Genomic DNA, 21,527 nt, shown 5'->3' with positions numbered 1-21,527 from the left:
TATATGTTTTGTTCTAAATATTTTTAATATATATTTTATATCTTAATATTATTTTATATGAATAATTGATTTTTTTTATGTTAATAAAATATGATAATGTTCAAGTCTCTTTCTATACATACACAATAATTCAATATACAATAGATTCCTAAATTAATCAGCCTCAAAGAAGAAATTGAAATTAAAAAATTAATTTAATCTCATCATGAAACGATATGATGTACCCATTTTACCCTTGTTGTTTTCGGTCTTAGCTTGATAGCTTCCCCAGTGCTTAGCCATTCTTGCACATTCTCGGTGGAGTTGTCACTGTTGATGATGGTTCTGAAAACCGACCGGTTCCTTTAAACGACGCCGTTTTGCTATTTCATCAAAAGGGTTTCTGAATTCAAACCCAGAAACCAGTCTCTCCCCTTTCACTCTCACGCTGTCACCGAGAAACCACTAGCCTCCATAGTTCCATCTCAGCTCTTCCTTGAAAACCCTAGCCTCCATAGCGCCGCCGTTCATCTCACCGTCGCCGCCTGGTTCGTGGTGGTCGTTCGCCAATCCTCCTGGTTCGTTGTTCTCGAAGGCCCTCCCCTCGTTCGCCCAACGCCAGTGTCTCCAGGTCCTGCTCCGCATCTCTTCGCTCGTCGTCCGTCCATCGTGTTCGTCGTCCGGCGATCTCCCTCAAATCTCTGCTCCCTGCCCTCGCCGAAGGTAATGCCAGGATGCACTAGAATTGTTCAGTGCTTTGTTCTTGGTTGATTGGCTTTGCTCACTGCTTGATAATAAATTTTAACTCTGTTACTGGCTTGTTCTTGCGTGTTCTTAGTTGATTAATCTTGTTACTGACTTACTGCTTGATGATAAATTGATACTGATTCGCTGTTCATCCTTGTTTGTTCTTGGTTGATTTAGCTTTGCTCACTGCTTGAAAATAAATTTTAGTTCTGTTACTGACTTGTTCTTGGTTGATTAACTCTTGTTATTGTGCTGAGCTTGTTAAAATTGGGTTGAAAACTTTATTAATCTTTGTTAAAGCATGTTAATTTTTGTGTTGACCTTGTTAAAATTGTTTTGAAAACTTTGTTAATCTTAGTTAACAAAATTATTTTGATATGGATTATATTAAGTCTTAAAATTATGTTAATCTTAATGGCATCCAAAAAATACTGATGGATTACATTAAGTCTTAAAATTATATATGGTAAAAATTATTTTCATAAAAACTATGCAATTTTTATTTTTGCACAGTCGTTACTAGTCTACATCTTCTCATCACACTTTTTCTGCTGCTGCTGTTCTTAGATTGATAAGCTTCCGTATCCGAATTCTCCTCCGCCGTGATGCCTTCATCATCGTCAATTTCTCAGGACCTGTACCCTTCCCAAGACGACCTTCTGTACGAGGAAGAGATTCTCCGAAACCCTTTCAGCCTCAAGCTATGGTGGCGATACCTAATTGCTCGTTCCGAATCTCCCTTCAAGAAACGTTTCGTCATTTACGAACGCGCTCTCAAAGCCCTTCCAGGTTCCTACAAGCTCTGGCACGCTTACCTCCGCGAGCGCCTCGATCTCGTTCGAAACCTCCCAATCACTCACTCTCAATACGACACACTCAACAACACTTTCGAGCGTGCTCTCGTCACTATGCACAAGATGCCTCGAATCTGGATCATGTACCTCCAAACCCTAACCCACCAGAAGCTTCTTACAAGAACCAGGAGAACCTTCGATCGAGCTCTTTGCGCTTTGCCGGTCACTCAGCATGATAGGATCTGGGAACCCTATTTGGTTTTCGTGAGTCAGAGGGGTGTGCCCATAGAGACTTCTCTTCGGGTTTATCGTAGGTACTTGAAGTATGATCCTTCCCATATTGAGGATTTTATTGAGTTTTTGGTGAATTCTTGCTTGTGGCAGGAGGCTGCTGAAAGGTTGGCTTCGGTTTTGAATGATGGCACGTTTTTCTCGATTAAGGGGAAGACTAGGCATAGATTGTGGTTGGAGTTGTGTGAATTGCTCACTAGGCATGCTAATGAGGTCTCGGGGTTAAATGTAGATGCCATAATTAGGGGCGGGATTAGGAAGTTCACTGATGAGGTTGGCAGGTTGTGGACTTCGTTGGCCGAGTATTATATTAGGAGGGGTTTGCACGAGAAGGCGAGGGATGTGTTCGAAGAAGGGATGTCAACTGTTGTGACTGTTAGGGATTTCGGTGTGATTTTCGATTCGTATTCACAGTTTGAGGAGAGCATGCTTGCTTACAAGATGGAGGAGATGGGAATGAGTGACGAGGAGGAAGAAGATAATGGTGAAGAAAACGGTTTTGGGGATGGGGAAGAGGAGGATGTTCGGTTTAAAGGGGAGGATTTTGAGAGGAAGATCTTACGTGGGTTTTGGTTGAATGACAAGAATGACATAGACTTGAGGTTGGCACGTTTTGATTACCTTATGGAAAGGAGGCCGGAGTTGGCTAACAGTGTGCTATTGCGCCAGAATCCTCACAATGTGGAGCAGTGGCATCGGAGGGTGAAGCTTTTTGAGGGTAATCCTACGAGGCAGATACTGACTTATACCGAGGCTGTCAGGACAATTGATCCCATGAAGGCAGTGGGAAAGCCTCATACTTTGTGGGTTGCCTTCGCCAAGCTGTATGAACATCATAAAGATCTTGCCAATGCCCGGGTCATATTTGACAAGGCGGTACAAGTGAATTATAAAACTGTGGATAATCTGGCTAGTGTCTGGTGTGAGTGGGCAGAAATGGAGTTGAGACATAAGAATTTTAAAGGAGCACTTGATCTTATGAGGCGGGCTACAGCAGAACCATCAGTTGAAGTCAAACGAAGAGGTATTCTTGAATTGATGTTGCTTAATACATTGTACTTCCATTCTAGTAGTTTGATATCAATTGTGTTTGTTGAGGGAAATGAACTAAGTTCTATGTTTTTTCCTTATGTTTTACTTTTAGTGGCTGCTGATGGGAATGAACCAGTTCAGATGAAGTTGCATAAATCTTTGAGATTGTGGACCTTTTACGTCGATTTGGAGGAGAGTCTAGGTACTTTGGAGTCTACCCGGGCTGTTTATGAGCGGATATTAGATTTACGAATAGCCACACCACAAATAATTATTAATTATGCCTACTTTCTGGAGGTATGGAGCAAAGACTGTGTTTAATACTTATTTTCTTATTTATTTTCCATGATTTCTAGTGATTTGGGTTGATATTGATAGTTTGTTACACTGATGCATACAGGAACATAAATACTTTGAAGATGCTTTTAAAGTGTATGAAAGAGGGGTGAAGATATTCAAGTATCCACATGTGAAAGACATATGGGTCACATATCTGTCTAAATTTGTGAAGAGATATGGAAAGACAAAATTGGAGAGAGCAAGAGAGCTGTTTGAGAATGCAGTTGAAACGGTAAGTAAATTATTTTTTTTGTGGAAGCCAAGTGTTGTTAAATTATTTGTTCTTTACAAGTTTTATGATGATGATATGGGAACTGGATTATGTTCCAAATTTATCAAAAATACAAAAAACCTCTTTACTTGTTTCCTTAAATGGCCCACTATTAGTTGTCTGCTTAAGTTAGTATTTCTTTGAATTCTGTATGCCTATAATTTACATTATGCAACTTGAATGCATAGAATGTTGGTTACTTCTACATGAAACGCTCAAGTTGTCATGTTGATGTAGATTAATTGTCGGTTAGTTATTTGGTTGGAGCACTGTTCACATGTTCAATGATAGATTTTTTAGCCAAATTTTATGGGATAAGATTAGCTGTTTTACTTTTATTTGGGGTAAAAGGTTAAAAATAGTGTAGATTAAAGCTAAGATGTATGTGCTATGAACTTTCAAGTTGTCATGTTGATGCAGATTAATTGTAGGTTAGTTATTTGGTTGGAGCACTATTCACACGTTCAATGATAGATTTTTTAGACAAGTTTTATGTGATAAGACTAGATGTTTTACTTTTATTTGGTGTAGAAGGTTAATAATAGTGTAGATTAATGCTAATATGTGTGTGCTATGTGTTTTTTATTATAAAAGGGTACTAAGTAATGTGATTAAGCTTGTATGATACTTATAATTAAGGTTTACTGTGCAAGAATATACTCAATATAGTCATCCTCCAAGCAGAAAGAGTGAATTTTGATGGTGTAGGGTCACTTGGTGATTTACTCTTTTAGGGTTTTAATGGTCATTCTACCATTTGGGATACAACTACTCTTTACCTGATCAGTTATACTTCTCGTTCTGCTTAGGTTAAAACGACTTTAAACCATATTTTGGCCTATATACGTAAAATAAAGGACATTAGGAATTTAGGATTCAAGTTTCTATGTTTGAGGTGTTGGACTTGTCTATTATGAAATCTTAGAGGTTGATAGGAACCAAGGAGAATTATTAAGAGAATGTGTGTGCCCAATGAGCTTTGTCATAAAAATGGGGATAAGAAAGATATTAGGGAGGCATTCCTTTGGTGATAGGCTTCAGCATGGATCTCTTTTAAATTTTTGATGGTTTGATTATTTCTTAGTTTATGATAGGGCATTATGTAATATATGTAGCTGGCTCCATTTAGTGCGAGAAGACTAGTTGTAGTCTTGTGATATTTGAAGTTGTGCTTGTTGAAAGTTTGATATTTATATTTATTATAGCAGTACAATTGCGGCCTTAGACTTTAGCTTATGTAGAACAGGGCCTATTGTCTATAAATTTGGAGGCCCCATGGTGTTATACTACCTATAAGTCTTTGGTTTCCTTGAAGGTACTGTCTAAAGGGCCCTTGCTTCTGATTCTGGGAGGACCATTGGATGTTTATTTTTCCTTTTTTTTGGGTTTACTTTTCGTTATTTTTATCAGTTATCCCTCTTTACATAATTCCCCTATCCAGGATTTTTGTGTTAGCGTTCCAATGTATGCAGTAGCATCTCACTTTCTGGTATTTAGACAGATTTTTAGACAAAGATGTTTTTCTAGAGGACTTTCTATCTCTGATATGTTGAGAGATTAGAAAGCCACACACTATTGATATTCATCCTTTTTTTTTTTCTTGTACAGAAAATCTGTTATCCTCCTAGCTTTCTGTAATTATCAATCTTCTCAATATAATTTCTATTTTACCATAATGAGAGTAGGTAGAATTAGGAGGTTAAGCTCAGGATTATGTAGATTCCCTGGAGAATCGCTGGTGTCTATAAAGTATAAACCTTATCATTGCAGAAAGTATTGCTTCTATATACTTATTCAAGCAGTTAGTTCATTTTTTATCTGAGATATTGATAACCGCTTATGTGGGAGATTCTCAGACGGGAAATTTGTTTAGAAAGTCAATCTTCCCTGCATATACAATACTATTATGTACTGCAACCTATTTATGCAATTTATGTTTATATAGTATTATACTATTATTGTATCTAAATGTTTAATGGATTAGAGTAACTTTTACCATTAGCTTGTGTTGTCTTCACATTAGTTGTACGGAAGTTGTTTCTAGTTTGTCAAGGATCATTGTTACTAATCTTCTTTTAATTTCATTATTCAATGTTTTATTCTAATAATCTGTTTGTTTTTGTCAAATATGGCTGTTTAATGCCGAGTACAATATATATGATGGCAAGCTAATCCAAATTTGGGTGCATGTTACCTAACAGGCTCCAGCTGATCAAGTGAAGCCTCTTTACCTGCAATATGCTAAGCTGGAGGAGGACTATGGACTAGCCAAGCGAGCCATGAAAGTGTACGATGAAGCAACTAAGGCTGTTCCTAATGATGAGAAGTTAAGCATGTATGAAATATACATTGCTCGTGCATCTGAGATATTTGGTGTACCCAAAACTAGGCAGATCTATGAGCTGGCAATTCAATCTGGTCTTCCGGACAAAGATGTCAAAACTATGTGCCTAAAGTTTGCTGAGCTGGAGAAAAGCTTGGGAGAAATAGATCGAGCACGTGCAATATATGGACATGCCTCTCAGTTTGCCAATCCACGATCAGATCCGGAATTCTGGGAAAAGTGGCATGAATTTGAAGTTCAGCATGGAAACGAAGATACCTTCAGAGAGATGCTTCGCATTAAACGAAGTGTCTCTGCAAGCTACAGCCAGGTAACCTAGTCTTTTTCCTTTTGGCTTACCATGTAAGTCTGTAACATTGTATGTTTTATTTTTTGTTAACCATTACTTCTATTGTTTCTGCAGACACATTTCATATTGCCAGAGTATCTGATGCAAAAGGATCAGACTGTGAATCTTGATGAAGCCAAAGACAAGTTGAAACAGGCTGGGGTCCCTGAGGATGAAATGGCTGCTTTAGAAAGGCAACTAGCCCCAGCAACAAACGATACAGCGACCAAAGAGAGAAAAGTAGGGTTTGTGAGTGCTGGAGTTGAATCACAGACTGATGGAGGGTTAAGAGTCAGTGCGAATCACGAGGATATTGAGTTACCAGAAGAAAGTGACTCTGATGATGAGGAAAAGGTTGAAATTGCACAAAAAGATGTTCCTTCTGCTGTTTTTGGCAGTTTGGTTCGAGGTAGAGACGAGGGTGGAATGAATGGAGAAGCGGATGGTACTAAAGATCAAGATAATGAGAGTCGGCTTGGTGCCCTTGAGAGAATAAAGAGGCAAAAAACAAAATGAAATGCCTGATCACAAATTTTGTATACCAGTAAAAATATTTGAATCTTTTTTTATGGTTTGTAACTTAGTAATACTAACTAACATCAATCTAACCTCAGTTGTTTAACTGTATTTCAGACGTCTTGTGCATCTTGCAGTAAATTGAGTTGTAGCACAATGCTTTTGTTCTTTTTAAGGTTTCTGAGTTGCAGCAACATTCCATCGTTCTGTCTGATATAGCATCCAGCAGGAGCTGAAAATTTGTGCATGTTTTCTTCAAGATATGTATTTTGTATTCATCTATTATTTTTATAAGTTATGGAAGGGCAATCTCTCCTTAATAGAGTTAGTTCCTACATCCACAGAGAGTGATTAGTATTAGACTGTTAGCCATTAACAAACTCCTAAGTCCTAACCAATCTAGACAAAAGATTGAGGGGTTTCACCTTTCGTCTGGGGACAAGCTTCTCTCTTATTTTTGCCTCCAAGCTCCAAGACAAACCAAATTCATGTTTTATTTTTTGTTTTTCTTTTATCACCTCACTCATTAGTCATTACTTCTTGGACATGTCAACATCACCCAACATTTTCCTATGGACTCCATTTTATTTTCTTAAGTAATCATTTAACCTTCAATTAACACACTGATTTGTGAATTCTTTACAAGATCTCCTAACCACTCAAAGTTCCTCTAAGTCTAACAACAATTTCATTAAACCGGGTCAACCAAGACTTAACCTTGAGCTAGATATTACAAGAAAAGTATTATCGTTTTTTTTTTCTTTTTTTCAATTAAGAAGTAAAATTAAATGTAAAAAAAAAAAATCTAACAACTTATAGCTTTCATCTAGAAAAAATTAAAAAGAACTATTTAATATTTTTAAGCATGAATATAAATAAATTATAAAGAAAATACATTAAAAAATTACACTCTTAATTAACATATTTCTTGATTAATGTTAACTATCACTTAAATTTATACATAATTAAAGAAATCCAAAATAAATGAATAGAAAAAGTGACTAATTTTATAAAGACTAGCAAGATACTCGCGCCATGCGCAGGCAAGATAAATAAAGACTATAATGCGTAAATATAAAATATATTTGAGATATTATTTGGTGTAAAAAATAAAGGAGCATTGATATTGTTTGAAAAAAATATGAACATATTTAAGCAAACAGAAAAAATTGCTATTAAAAAAAAATGCTATGGAGTATTATGTTATGTTGTTATTCATAAGTGATGCTGTCAAAATATAAATGATGTTCTAAATTCTCTGCTAATTAGAAATTAAAATCAGGCATGCTACACATACAAATCTTTTTGGCTTACAAGCTATACAAGTTGCTCCAAGTCCAAGAAAAAAACACGCGCACTACTCTTTTAGAATCAAGCGTCCAACGCACGCGCCTTAATCACCTTTCCACAATACCTTCACTCTTCCTCTTCTTTCTCAATCAAAACGCAAACCGTCAAGATTCAAAGGACATTCGAAACAAACTACGATTCTGCAGAAACGTTCCAACTTCTCGCAAAAAGTAGAAGAAATCAAGAAAAGATACAAATCTCTATAAAAAATCACCAGAAAAAATAAAGAAACATTATTCAAGGTACTGTTTTACTGTTCTTCTAGGTTTTTCTTCTAGATTGTCTCTGCCATGTGCCTCATCCTTAACCAGCAAAACATTAAAAAATTTCAAGAAGAAATATGCTTTAGCAAATCATAGATTATATTAAAGATTAAACTAAACTAAATAAAATACAATAAATAAGCTCAAACAAATATGATTTAGCAAAACATAAATTAACTACACTGAATAAATGATCAAGACTCTGGTATTCATATCCTCCATTCTTCTCAAAGTTCGAGTCATCAGGGGATTAATTCTTCTTGTACAACCTTTTCTTTTTTTCTTGTTTAAAGTATTGGCAGCTTGCTTCTTGCTTCTTGCTTCTGCAGATTCATATATGAATCAAATGATTCACCATTAATCCCAATGATTGGTTTTTGAGATGCCTTCTTACCTGCAGATCCTATCATAATTTTGTTGAAGTGTTAAATTTGAAGCCACCAAATTTTTTTGTTGGTTTGATAGTAAAATTTCTTTAAACAATTTATTTAATTTTTGTGTTTGTTTTTTCTGAATTGGAAAAGTGTGTGTAATTGAATTTGGTTGAGACAATGGTTTGGTGCTGATGAAAATTTTCTTGGGAGCAATGGGAATCGATTGTGATAAGGGCATGTTGATAGTGGGCTGTGGTGTAGGTTGTAGTATGGGCTGTCTGTGGTGTGGGTTGGGTATGAGTTCAGATAACTTGGTATTTGGATGCACAATTGGCTCACTAGGTGGTGTTGGAGTCTCTTGCTCAGTAAAGATACACAGTTGACTTAGAATTATGTTGATTTTCTTAACACAATTGTATTGTTTTAAGTCATTCTTGTCACCTTCTCTACCAATACATTCATCATCATCAGACAGTTCCATATAATCTATAAACAGGGGTGTACATGGTTTGGTTAATCCAAAAATCAAACCAGTTTTTTGGTTAACCAAAAGTTTAATCTTAGTTAATTAATCAAATTGGTTTTACATGATAAAACTGATTATTAACCGGTTAGCAAATTTTAAAATCAAATTTTAATTGGTTATTAAAATAAAAAATGATTTTAAAAAAATAACTGGTTTTTAGTGTAATGTTGCAGAAACACAGAGCATAATGCAGTAGCCAGAACAACAATTCTCCATTCAATGAGACAGATAATTAGAACAACAATTCTCCATTTAATTCATATAAATTAATTAAGTCCTAACCAATCAAAAAGTGAACCACAGTGAAAAAGAAACTTACAACAGGATCCATTGAAATGAAGAGTTCAATAATGAGAGATTTTAAAATCTATGCATTTTCAATCCATTGAAATGAAGAAGTCAAAAGCATACTAATGAAGGAACAAAATATAACAATCAACAAAATAGAAAAAAAAACCCAAATAACAAACTCAGGATAAAACTCAGAAGGAGGAGGCTTACCTCAATTGATGAGCTCCGGTGAGCCACCGACAAAAGAAGAAGAGAGCCGAAAAAGAGAGATACTCCGATGAATCAAAGTGAAGACAGAGTCGCGAATGAGAGGTCGAGGTAGAGAGACAGAGTCGCGAATCAAAGTGAATACTCAAAGAGGTAGAATTCCGACAAACCACCGGCGAGTTCTAGCAAGAGGCAGAGGAGAAGAACTAGAACTGTTGACGGTGGCAAAGAGTGAATTTGGTTTTGTTGAAGAGGTTTTGTCGTTTTGAAATTAGGTTTTGATTTTAATTTGGTTTTGGTTAACCAAATCGAAAAGATATAGTTATGGATTTTAAAATTGTTTTATTAAACTGGTTAATCAAAATGTGGTTATGATTTTTTAACCGGTTAACCATATTTTAATTTTTTTTATGAACACTCCTATTTATAAATTCAGGGATAGAGGGACCATGTTTAAAATAGATTTGGATGACATTATGGCTTTGGCAACAGAGACTAACCATATACCTTAGATCCTGGTCCAGCTTCAACCCCCTCAAACCGTATTCTAAACCATTTTAGGGTCCAAGTACCAACAAGCATCAGCTTTATCATAGCCTAACTCCTTGTAGTAACCAATTATGGCCTAACTCCTTCTTGCCAGCAAATCTTGTCACATATTTTCTAAGTGACTTTGTTGAAGTGTTAAATTTGAAGCGACCAAAAATTTTTGTTGGTTTGGTGGTAAAATTTTTATAAACAGTTTGTGTAATTTTTGTGTGTGTGTGTGTTTTTTTTTTTTTTGAGTTGGGAGAGTGCGTGTAATCGAATTTGGTTGAGACAATGACTTGGTGCTGATAGAATTTTTCTTGGGAGCAATGAGAATCAGTTGTGACAAGGGCATGTTGATAGTGGGCTGTGGAGTGGGCTATGGTATGGGCTGTAGTATGGGCTGTGGTGTGGGATGTGGTATGAGTTAGGATATGAGTCCAGATGACTTGGTATTTGGTTGCACAATTGGCTCACTAGGTGGTGTTGGATCTCATACTCAGTAAAGACACACAATTGACTTAAAATTATGTTGATTTTCTTAATACAATTGTATTGTTCTAAGTCATTCTTGTCACCTCCTCCACCAACACATTCATCATCATCAGACAGTTCCATATAATCTATAAACTCAGGAACAGAGGGACCATCTTCGAAATAGATATGGATGACATTATCGTTTTGGCGGCAGAGGCTAACCATACCCCTTAGATCCTGGTCTAGCTTCAACCTCCTCAAACCGTATTCTAAACCATCTTAGGGTCCAAGTACCAGCAAGCATCAGCTTTATCATAGGCCAACTCCTTATAGTAATCAATTATGGCAAAAACATCCAGGTAATCTGCATCAACTCTAAACCATTCATCAGCGCGATTTGATGTGTATACAAATATTCCATCAGAAATTTGGGTCTCAAACCTCCCTCCATAGTGAAAAATGAGCCTCGACCGATCACTCATCTGAAGAAACACAACAAAATATACAAGAGTTCACCATTACAGAAATTTTTAATTTTCAAAAAATGTTAAACACTCACATACTAACAAACCATTAATTAACAAACCATTAGCTACACACTATCACATATATTTAACTTTGCAAGGCAAAATATCACCACAAGAAATTAGCACTATGGCCAAAATAGAAACTCTAGACCCTAGAACACAACCACAAAAAAAAATGAATAATAGAAAATATTCAAAAATGTTAAATGTAAGTATCAGAATTACAACATACCATGGTAATCACTTAACTAACATCAACAGAGTAAAACAAATAAAAATAAAAAACCTAAACCCTTACTGTTCACCGGAGAAAATGTTTGTGGCTGATGATGTTGATAGAGATGAAAAGTTTCGCTGATCAAATGAGGGGATCGCGGACGACCGCCAATGAGCCGCGACAACGCTGACTTGAGGAAGACGAAAAGGTGATGAGGATGACGAGAACGTATTGCAATTTTTGATAGGAAAGAAACTTTAGGTAATAAGAGGACCATTTGAGAGTTTTTTAATTGGGGAGGATAAATTATGGGGACAAATCGGCATTGTTTTGCTGTAATTGGAGGATCACCACTAAACAATGTCATTTAGTTAAGTACCAACTTGACACTTTACTGTACACTTCAATGCTGTTAAAACGTCTCTTAACTTTTGGACCAATGAAAATTTACGATTTTGAATGTGAAGGACTTATTTAATTATTTTAAAAAATGAAAAATTAATCTAAAGCGAGTTAAAAATTTCAAAGACCAAATTAACCATTTCGTCTTTATTTAAATAAAAAATTCCCTTAAAAATAGTATTAAATGAAAGACTGCATCTTTGGTCCAATTTTTTTTGTCAAGTGTCCATTTACTTGCATATGTGCGTTGTACCGAATTGAGGTATGCAACTTTAATTTTTTAAATTCGTTTCTATTTTTATAATTTAAAAAAGAATTTTGTTATTGTATGTTAGGACATAGGTTAAGTATATAATAAAAAAATATTTTAATGTTATTTTTTGTAAAAATAAATGTTTTACATTTTTAATACATAGAAATAATAAATAATATTAAATTTTTTTTATAGTATGTTTAATCTATGTTCTTAGGACACATGATAACAAAATTCTTTAAAAAAATAAAAATAAAACAAAAATGTCGTTTTCTATTTTCATAATTTAAAAAGTATATAAAAATAATTTAGTATTTTAGTAATTTTCAAGATTTAAAGAAATATTTTTAATGAAAAATTAATTTACAAAATATTTTAGATTGTGAAAAAAAAATTATTACAAAGTAAAACTCACATGAAACCAAATATTCTAGTGTAACACACATAAAAAATTATAGCAAAAAAGCTCACTTGAAACCAAATAACCTAATGTAACACACCTCTTCAACGAATATTAAAAAAGAGTCTAATTATGTACATAAAATCCTAACAAATACCGTTCTATCTTTTTTAATTTATCTTTTAAAATACCACTAATGCTTTTTCCATGAGGCTTTGCCTTTTAATCTAAAATCCTAGAAAAAAGATGATTTAAAATGTTTTTTTTTTTTGAAGTAGAGAAGCTTAACACAACAAGGTGGAGCGTAGAATCTATCAATACTACTGACTATTCAAAATAAAATCACTCCTAGTTATCTTCGGCATAGCCATCAACAACCAAAGAGTTCACCACCATTCCACTCATCAGATAACGTAAATAACCTGGTTATGATGTCCCCCACGCTTGAGCCTTGATCCCTGAAGATCCTCTCATTCCGCTCTAACTAAATTGTCCAGATAACAGCAAAAAAGCCAATCAACCACCTCTTCCTCTCATCCTTTCTTGCTGCGACATTCGTCCAACTTTCGAAATGTTGCTTTAATGTACCTGGCATGGACCATGTCCTTCCAAGAACGAATAGCCATGCACACCACACCTGCCAAGCAACCTCACAACCAACAAACAAATGAAAAACAGACTCCACAGACTTACAACATAAGACGCACTAACAATCATTTTGGTTAATCACACCTAATCTACATAATCTTTCCTTCGTATTCACCCTCCCCACCAATACAAACCAAGAAAACAATTCAATCCTTGGTGGTACGAAACCCCTCCAAATAGCACTCGTGAAACTATAACTTGTTATTTCTTCCGGAAGAACTACTTCTTGCACCTCCTGCACAAACGAGTTAGTGGAATAAACACCAGATCTATCAAATTTCCAGACCACTCTATCCTCCCGCTCAGTTGTTATTTTCACTGACTGTAAGACCACGTATAGTTGGTTTACGAGTTCCAACTCCCATTGAAATAACTCTCTCTGCCATTGGAAACTCCAAATCCACTCGAGCTCATCCCAAAACTCGCAATCCCCTATAACAGATCCTTTAAGGGTTGAGACCGAGAAAAGTCTTGGAAACAACTCTTTCAGAGAACCATTAGGTAACCAAATATCCTCCAAAATCGGACTGTTCTGGCATTCCCTATATCCATAGACAAGCCTCTGATCATATTCTGTCGGACTTGTGGGTCTCTGATTTGTAGCTGACAAATGTCCTTCCATGGGCCCCCTCTTGTAGGAACACGCTGACCACACAGCATCTCAGAAGGGTTCATGTTATTACATGAGCACACTACTTTCTTCCATAAGGGACAGTCCTCTTTCGAAAACCTCTACCACCACTTAAAAAACAAAGCTGCATTTCGAATCACTGCATCACCAACTCCCAACCCACCTGCCTTTTTTGGAGCCATCACTACCTCCCATTTTACTAGTGACACCCCATGCCTCCCATCCTCTGTACTCCACAAGAAACGTCTTTGGAGAGAGATCAACTTTTTCGCTACTGTCTTTGGCAACTTGTATAAGCTGAGATAGTAAACAGGCAGGCTATTCAGAACATATTTAATAAGGACCAGCTTACCCGCTTTGTTGAGCGACTTAGCTTTCCACAGACTTAGCCTTTCTTCCACCTTGTCAATCACTGGTTTCCATGTCTTCACCAGCCTCGGATTTGCTCCCAATGAGATACCTAGATAACGTACTGGTAAGGATGCCTCCTTACACCCCAGCAACTGACACATCTTACGCGCCCAACGCTGATCACTATTAACCGGAATGAAGCTGGACTTCTCAAAATTAATATTTAACCCAGACATCAGCTCAAAGCAACGCAACAACCGCTTGTAGTTCCTGATAGTCTCTTCCTCCGTAGGACAGAAGAGGATAATATCATCTGCAAATTGTAAGTGTGACAACTCGATGTTATTCCGTCCAACCAAAAGCGGAGAGATACGTCCATTACTCGCTGCCTCCCAATCATCCTATGTAAAATATCAACAACTAGCACAAATAAAAAAGGAGATAATGAATCTCTTTGTCGTAGGCCCCTTTTTATTTATTTTTGTATGATCAATACATACACAAAATCCAATTTCAATAGAACTGTTTTGTTAGGATTTTATGTACATAATTACATAATTTTTATTATATATATATATATATTAGAATGATTGTGATAGTGTTGATATTAGGTGAGATATATGCAATCCTTCTTTCACATGAATTAAGAGATGAATGTTTGGTAAAAATTTATTGATAATGCAAATATGTATGAATCGCAAATCGATATAATGTAAATTGGAATTATAAATGTTGATGACATGCAAAATTAAATTTTAAATCATGGTCAAAAAAGTGCTTAAACGGAGCCTTATTTCTTGCGATAGGAGTGTTGATCAACCTGCCCCATTTGCATTACGAATCACACACATGATATAAATATTGTTTTCTAATAGTTTTTCCTTAATCTGTCTTTTCTTTTTACGTTTAAGAAGGGTGGATTACGTGAAGTATAAGAAGCCTTTACATTGTGCTTTTGTTCTATGCAACCTTTAATCTAAGCAATTAAATTAGTTATAATTTAGAGTCTAGAATTTAAGATAAATAATTCTTACTATATTCTGAATTTTTATATTTATTTGAGTTGAATTAGTTATATTTTTTTTTATAAAAACAGGATATTAAGATAGAAACATAGAGACATAAAATCGTGTTTGATAGATGAAATATAAATAGAGACATTAAATTGGTGTATTTTGTGTTCATCCTGATAAGAAAGATACATAGACACGACTTATTTTTTTATTATTCTTGTTAATTTTTCATAATTATATTTTTTTATTATTATATTTTTCTTTTCAAATTTTTTGAATGAAAAAAAATACGAATAAATTGAATTTTTATAATTTGTTCTAATTTATCACCAAACAAAATGTAAGAACACACAATTTTGTATCTCTATTCGTTGTATTTTGTTCTCGTCTTGTCTTGTTTTATCTTCAAAAACAAAACCTAATAGAATAATAATATTATTTGTTATATTTGAAAAAGAAAATAAAAGGTTATTTTAATAATAACTCTTCTTAACAAGTACAAAAAGTAAGTAAAATATGGATGGTTACAACTTACAACTTAGAAGAGTTCATAACCTAACACAAGTATTTATTTACATTATTATCCATTTTGAATAAAAAACCTCATTTTTTTTTGTTTCATTCTTAGCCATCTTTTATAGGAGATGCATTTTTTTCTTAGCCATTGCCACTTGTAATAAGACGTATAAATAAATCTCAACACGAAAACACTCTCGATCATGGCGATCACATCATATGGCATGTAATTAGACACCACACACAATCTTCCAAATTCGCAGCGATTCTTTCAAGTAGTAGCTATGGGTCGAGTGGTGGTGGTCGCGGCGGTGATTGGGGTGGCGACGGCGGTGGCTGTAGCAGCAGTGGTAGGTCGCCGGTTTGTGAGAAAATGGCGTCGTAGGGCGAAGGCATTGGCGATAGTGAAGGAGGTTGAGGAGAAGTGCGCAACCCCTATCGCCAAGCTGAGACAGGTGGCGGATGCCATGACCGTTGAGATGCACGCCGGTCTCGCATCTGAGGGTGGCAGTAAGCTCAAGATGCTCATCACTTACGTCGATAATCTCCCCACTGGGTAGTAACAACTCTCTCTTCTCTAATCTCATGTTTCTTTTTCAATTTCTTTGATCCGATTAATCTATCTATCTATCTGCATTGATCTTAATCTGAGTCCTATGCTGCATGAATATGAATATGAATATCAATACTGTTGTTGGATACAATGCTGTTTGATAAGCGTTCCTTTTGCTTTTGAATTCCTCGAGAAATTAATGTATTTGGATCTCGAGGAACATATAGAGTGGAAGAGGCATTTGTTTTGGAAAGATGGGAGTGCAAGGCAATGTAATGTTGGATGAAAATATAAGGTTTCAAAATAGCTGTCAATTTGAAAACTTGGTCTATTAGTGTGTTTAATGTATTTGGATGCAATTTACATTATTTTACATTGAGTTATGAATGTATAAGATTTTCAAAGTGATAATAGATGTTTTGGAACGGAAGTTTTGTACTTTTTTGTGTGTCACAGTGGCATTTTGGCATTGGTTTGAGGATTAATGAAGAGTGATAGAGAGAGAAATGGAAGGCAATGTAATATGAAACATATATTTCTATAAGGCAATGTAACATTAACAATGCAATGTATATGGATAAAACTTTACACCAATATTACATGGACTATAAATGTAACAGATTTTCTAAGTCATTCAAACTGAGAGATGTTTTTGAATGGAGGGTCTGTTTTATATACAAATATGATACGCATACATTTTTGACTGTTTTTTGTTCATGGACTAGACGGAAACACATTTTTTATTTTTCTTTGTTTTGAGTTCTTGTTCTTTTGATGAATGTAAATCCATTTGCATTGTCAAAATTTTCCTTTTTTTCCCCCTTTCTTTTTTAGTTGTTCTTCAACATTTTAAAACTATGGAGACAGCGAATGAGCACTGATTTGATGCATCCCTCCCTTTTTTAGGGATGAGGAAGGACTATTTTATGCATTGGACCTTGGAGGAACTAACTTTCGTGTATTACGTGTGCAACTCGGGGGAAAGGAAGGTGGTATTGTTAGTCAAGAATTTACTGAGGTGTCAATTCCGCCTAAGTTGATGGTTGGATCATCAAGTGTGAGTCCTTTGTGTTACCTTAACAATTGTTAATTTCTTTGTGCAAGTCTTTTGAGAAACAATGACTAAAAAGTTTAAACAAACTCTGATGCAGGCACTATTTGAATTTATTGCATCAAAACTTGCGAAATTTGTTGCCGAAGAAGGACCAGATTTTCAAATTCCTACTGGTAGACAGAGGGAACTAGGTTTCACCTTTTCCTTCCCTGTCATGCAAACATCAATTGATTCTGGGAACCTTATAAAGTGGACAAAAGGCTTCTCCATAGATGATACAGTTAATACCGCATCCTGATTCCTTTTCTTTCATTTACTTCATTTCAAGTCGAATCTTCTTGCTGTATATTATGGCACTTTGTGGATATGATTTATTAATGATTAGGTTCTAAATCCTCAATTCTGACTCCCCAACTTTGAATTTACAGTTACATCACAAGTTGATATAATAAATTATTGTTAATAATAATCATCATATTATCTTACTACATTACATAAGTTACTGAGGATATGTTCATGAGGGCCCAAAATTTATTTCCTTCTTGTTCTAAATGTCATAAAGTGTCAGTTCATCTATCAAAAGTAGTTAGTTTGATCACTTCTCTGTTTAAGTCTTGTATTTCTTTCCACTTATTTCTTAAAGAAGTGGCTGAAAGTTTACATTGCCCATGTATAGTCTGTGACTTTTCCATGTATAGGGTATCTTATTGTTAAAAACGTGTTAGAATCCCCTCCTTAGGTGGTTCAAGGTGTAGAGTAACTTGTTTATGTGGAGTAACTCATGCTTAGTGCATAAAGGCATTAGGAGATTTTATTGAGGGACATAGCTTATCTCTGCATTTATACTTTTTTTTTTTGTGTTGTTTGAATAGGTTGGTAAGGATATTGTGGCAGAATTGACAAAAGCCATGGAGAAGCAAGGCCTTGATATGCGTGTAACAGCTCTGGTAATTGAAGTTTTGGACTCTCTAATGACATTCATTCTCAAGAGTTTTGTTTATTCTGAAAATTTTTAGTGTTCCAAAGTCAAATTTCTGTTTGTGGCATTTTTTTTTTCAGTATGTACTTATTTTCGTTGTATATACTAGGTCAATGATACAGTTGGAACATTAGCTGGAGGTCGATACACAGACAAAGATGTCATTGCTGCTGTTATTTTAGGTACTGGAACAAATGCAGCATATGTAGAGCGTGCTCAAGCAATACCAAAATGGCATGGTCTTTTGCCCAAGTCCGGAGAAATGGTAACCAGTTTCTGTCTTACTTTTCTTTAGTGTAAGATGGCTACAGATTATCTGATATGAACGGTAGAATAAACATTCCAACCTCTCTGAATTCATATGAGATGGCTGCAGGTTATTAACATGGAGTGGGGAAATTTCCGGTCTTCACATCTTCCCTTAACTGAGTTTGATCATGCATTAGATATGGAGAGTTTAAACCCGGGTGAACAGGTGAATTCATGTTCTTTCTAGATTCCATAATATCTGCCTTGATAAAGGGGGTTATATGACTTGTCTGTTCATTTCTAATTTCCAGGTTTATGAGAAGATAATTTCTGGTATGTATTTGGGAGATATTGTTCGAAGAGTGCTATGTAAAATGGCTGAAGAAGCTTCCTTTTTCGGGGACACGGTTCCTCCAAAATTGAAAGTTCCGTTCACATTAAGGTTTAAAATTAGCCTTTCTATTACTGGGATCCAGTTTATCCAATTAATTTTCTTTCTGTTGTGTCCCTTTTCCTTTTCTCTCCACCTGCTCAAATAATATTCACCTTGAAACTTGCTTCTGATATCAATAGTTGAATTTGAGCAAATAGACACTTATTGCATGCTTTGTTTATAATGAACAATGAACGTTTGAAAGTATAATAGGAAGGAATAGAATATGTGGTTTCTCATTATTTATTCTGAAATTGCTGTTGCGGGTAAGCATTTAGCCATTAAAGCAACGATCTCTGACTCACTTTGGAAGAGAGTGATTGCGTTTTTTAATGAAATAGGAAATGTGCAAAAGAATGTTTTTGTCGTGTCTACTGGATATAGAAGGATCCTTCTAGGTTTAGTACTTTCTTAATAATAAAATAGGAAATGTGGCTAGATGAGAGATCTTTACAGTTAGTTGTAAAGCTTATGGAGAGATTTTCAAGTTTTCATAGCCATCATAATAGAAACTAAGAGGGGAACCTTATGCACTGACATTCATCCATTCTCATCTGGAGTAGGATTCTTGGTAGTTTGTTGCTGGTGATTTTTAGTGTATCTTCAGTCTGAGAGAGTTTTTGTTAATACACGTATCAAAGGTTTTCTCATGAGAGTAATAACTATCTAAATGACAGCTTTCATTTCCCATGTTTAGTGATCAGAGTCCATTATCAGATTACCACCTGGCACTCATGCAGAGGGATTGCATAATTATGTTTTACCAATGCTTTTTTATATGTCTTATGGTATGTTTGAAGGCTCCAACTTCTGTGGGGCATTAAGAAAGTAGACCTTGGATAGTCCAGGCCTTGAATCCCTAATGAAAGTCTCCAATACTCAGTACAATTTTCATATGAAAACTGTGATTAGTTAGTTAACTACAGGTGTTTATAGTTAATATACTGCTCACTATTGGTTTGTCTTAGGTATCCATTAATAATTATATGGGCTTAATTGTAATTGGGAATTATGTGAAGAGTGCGGGATGCGTGGCATGGGTAAAGTGTGCTGTAACTAAAGGGAATAATATAACTGAATGGAAGAGAATGGGGGGTTTTTAGGGTTTAGGGATTTTACATTATGCTTTAATACAAATCTGAAATTCTACTATTGTTGGGACAAACTTTTATGTCATGACCATGAGTGTTGGATGTGCAGGACACCTGACATGTCTGCAATGCATCATGACACATCTGCTGATCTCAGTGTAGTTGGGAACAAACTAAAGACCATTTTTGAGGTATATAAAATTCTCTATACAGTTTAATATTTATAGGAAAGCTTCTTCTGCATATGTTATGCAAGTTATTTCAACCTTTGGTGATATCAAGGTTATCTATACTCTTATAATTAGGGTACAAAATTCACATATTGAAGAGTTTAATTTGATACATTGTTCAGTGTAATATTTTCTTTTTTTTTGTTTCTTCTTTTACATTGTGATTTGATTAGACCTTGGCACACTGCTGAACGCATGTTAGTTTCTCATTTGAAAACCTTCACACAATGGTTTATTTAGGCAAGGATTTCTCACAGATTTTTGTCTAAACATGGTTTGATATTTTAAACAGAAATCCAAAGATATTCTAAGGGTATAACTATTTACAAAATTTATGTAAAGGGTCAAGCAGCAAGTAATATGTGATTATTTGACAGTACTAAACTCTTAAACTGAAAGTTTATCAATACTAAACTGCATACTGAATACCTTTATTACATTTTCAATATTTTAGTTCTATCTGAACTTGTGATTCATGTTGCAACTTCTAGCTTTTAAAAGTTGTCAGTTCCATTTACACATGGGTAAACTACATTGACCTCCCATATAATTAGGCAATATTATATATAACCTCCCCCCATTTATTGAAGTTTATACTAACCTTTTCGAGATTTAGGTTACATAATACTCAGCACTTATATTTTGCAAAATGTGACACTAACTTCCTCTATAAACATAGCACTGAAGTGTATTTTTCCCATGATACTTTTATTGACTTTACTAATTTTCTCCTTGTACAATATTTAGATACAAGATAGTTCATTGGAATCAAGGAAGGTGGTTATTGAGCTCTGCAACATTATTGCTACACGCGGCGCTCGTCTTGCCGCTGCCGGCATGTTGGGTATCCTGAAGAAGCTGGGGAAAGACACCATCAATGACGGTGAGGGTCAAAGGTTTGTGATAGCCATGGATGGTGGATTGTATGAGCATTATGATGCATACAGCAAGTGCCTAGAGGATACCATGGCTGAGTTGCTTGGTGAAGTTGTCTCACAAAACATTGTCATAAAGCACTCCATGGATGGTTCTGGAATTGGTGCTGCTCTTCTTGCTGCTTCTCATTCTCAGTACCTTGAAGGCTAAGTTACCACTTATATTATTATTTTTTGTGTTTGTATCAATTTTTTTGGAGGTCATTTTTCCCGGCTTGATCCTCTACAGAGTTGACTCTTACACTTCTTGTTTTAAGGCAAATTTTGCTCTTTAAACTTATTGTTTAAGGCAACGTTTCCTTGGCACCATTCCTATACATTCATATATTTAATTCATTCAGAACAATTCTTTACTTTTTTACTTCTTGTATTTGTCTTAACCACATTC

The 21,527-nt window shown here is 35.2% G+C and overlaps 2 protein-coding genes across 2 annotated transcripts; both read left to right on the top strand.

The window, feature by feature from the left end:
* Positions 1 to 137: 137 nt before the first annotated feature.
* Positions 138 to 6,798, top strand: LOC107617329 (Tetratricopeptide repeat (TPR)-like superfamily protein). The gene is made up of 6 exons (XM_016319069.3): positions 138 to 702; positions 1,294 to 2,835; positions 2,956 to 3,140; positions 3,244 to 3,414; positions 5,655 to 6,107; positions 6,201 to 6,798. The coding sequence occupies exons 2-6, from the start codon at positions 1,332 to 1,334 to the stop codon at positions 6,639 to 6,641; spliced, it is 2,754 nt and encodes a 917-aa protein (XP_016174555.1). The 5' UTR covers positions 138 to 702; positions 1,294 to 1,331; the 3' UTR covers positions 6,642 to 6,798.
* Positions 6,799 to 15,699: 8,901 nt separating this feature from the next.
* On the top strand, positions 15,700 to 21,492 carry LOC107619525 (hexokinase-2). Its single transcript, XM_016321818.3, has 9 exons — positions 15,700 to 16,171; positions 17,075 to 17,225; positions 17,320 to 17,502; positions 18,095 to 18,169; positions 18,311 to 18,466; positions 18,578 to 18,676; positions 18,762 to 18,892; positions 20,084 to 20,165; positions 20,952 to 21,492. Exons 1-9 carry the CDS (start codon positions 15,900 to 15,902, stop codon positions 21,288 to 21,290), a joined length of 1,488 nt encoding a protein of 495 aa, XP_016177304.1. The 5' UTR covers positions 15,700 to 15,899; the 3' UTR covers positions 21,291 to 21,492.
* Positions 21,493 to 21,527: the final 35 nt, after the last annotated feature.

Source organism: Arachis ipaensis, chromosome B9, assembly GCF_059453495.1.
Source record: "Arachis ipaensis isolate K30076 ecotype BB chromosome B9, ASM5945349v1, whole genome shotgun sequence".
Lineage (NCBI taxonomy): Eukaryota > Viridiplantae > Streptophyta > Magnoliopsida > Fabales > Fabaceae > Arachis > Arachis ipaensis.
Note: the sequence above shows the minus strand (reverse complement) of the source record. Positions and strands in the feature narration are given on the sequence as shown.

Excerpts from the sequence above, each read along its gene's own strand:
- LOC107619525 (XM_016321818.3), top strand. The coding sequence starts at position 15,900 with ATGGGTCGAGTGGTGGTGGTCGCGGCGGTGATTGGGGTGGCGACGGCG. Across the intron at positions 18,677-18,761 it reads GTTTAAACCCGGGTGAACAG|GTTTATGAGAAGATAATTTC; the intron begins GTGAATTCATGT and ends TCTAATTTCCAG. Across the intron at positions 18,893-20,083 it reads AAAGTTCCGTTCACATTAAG|GACACCTGACATGTCTGCAA; the intron begins GTTTAAAATTAG and ends TTGGATGTGCAG.
- LOC107617329 (XM_016319069.3), top strand. The coding sequence starts at position 1,332 with ATGCCTTCATCATCGTCAATTTCTCAGGACCTGTACCCTTCCCAAGAC. Across the intron at positions 2,836-2,955 it reads AGTTGAAGTCAAACGAAGAG|TGGCTGCTGATGGGAATGAA; the intron begins GTATTCTTGAAT and ends TTTTACTTTTAG. Across the intron at positions 3,141-3,243 it reads ATTATGCCTACTTTCTGGAG|GAACATAAATACTTTGAAGA; the intron begins GTATGGAGCAAA and ends TGATGCATACAG.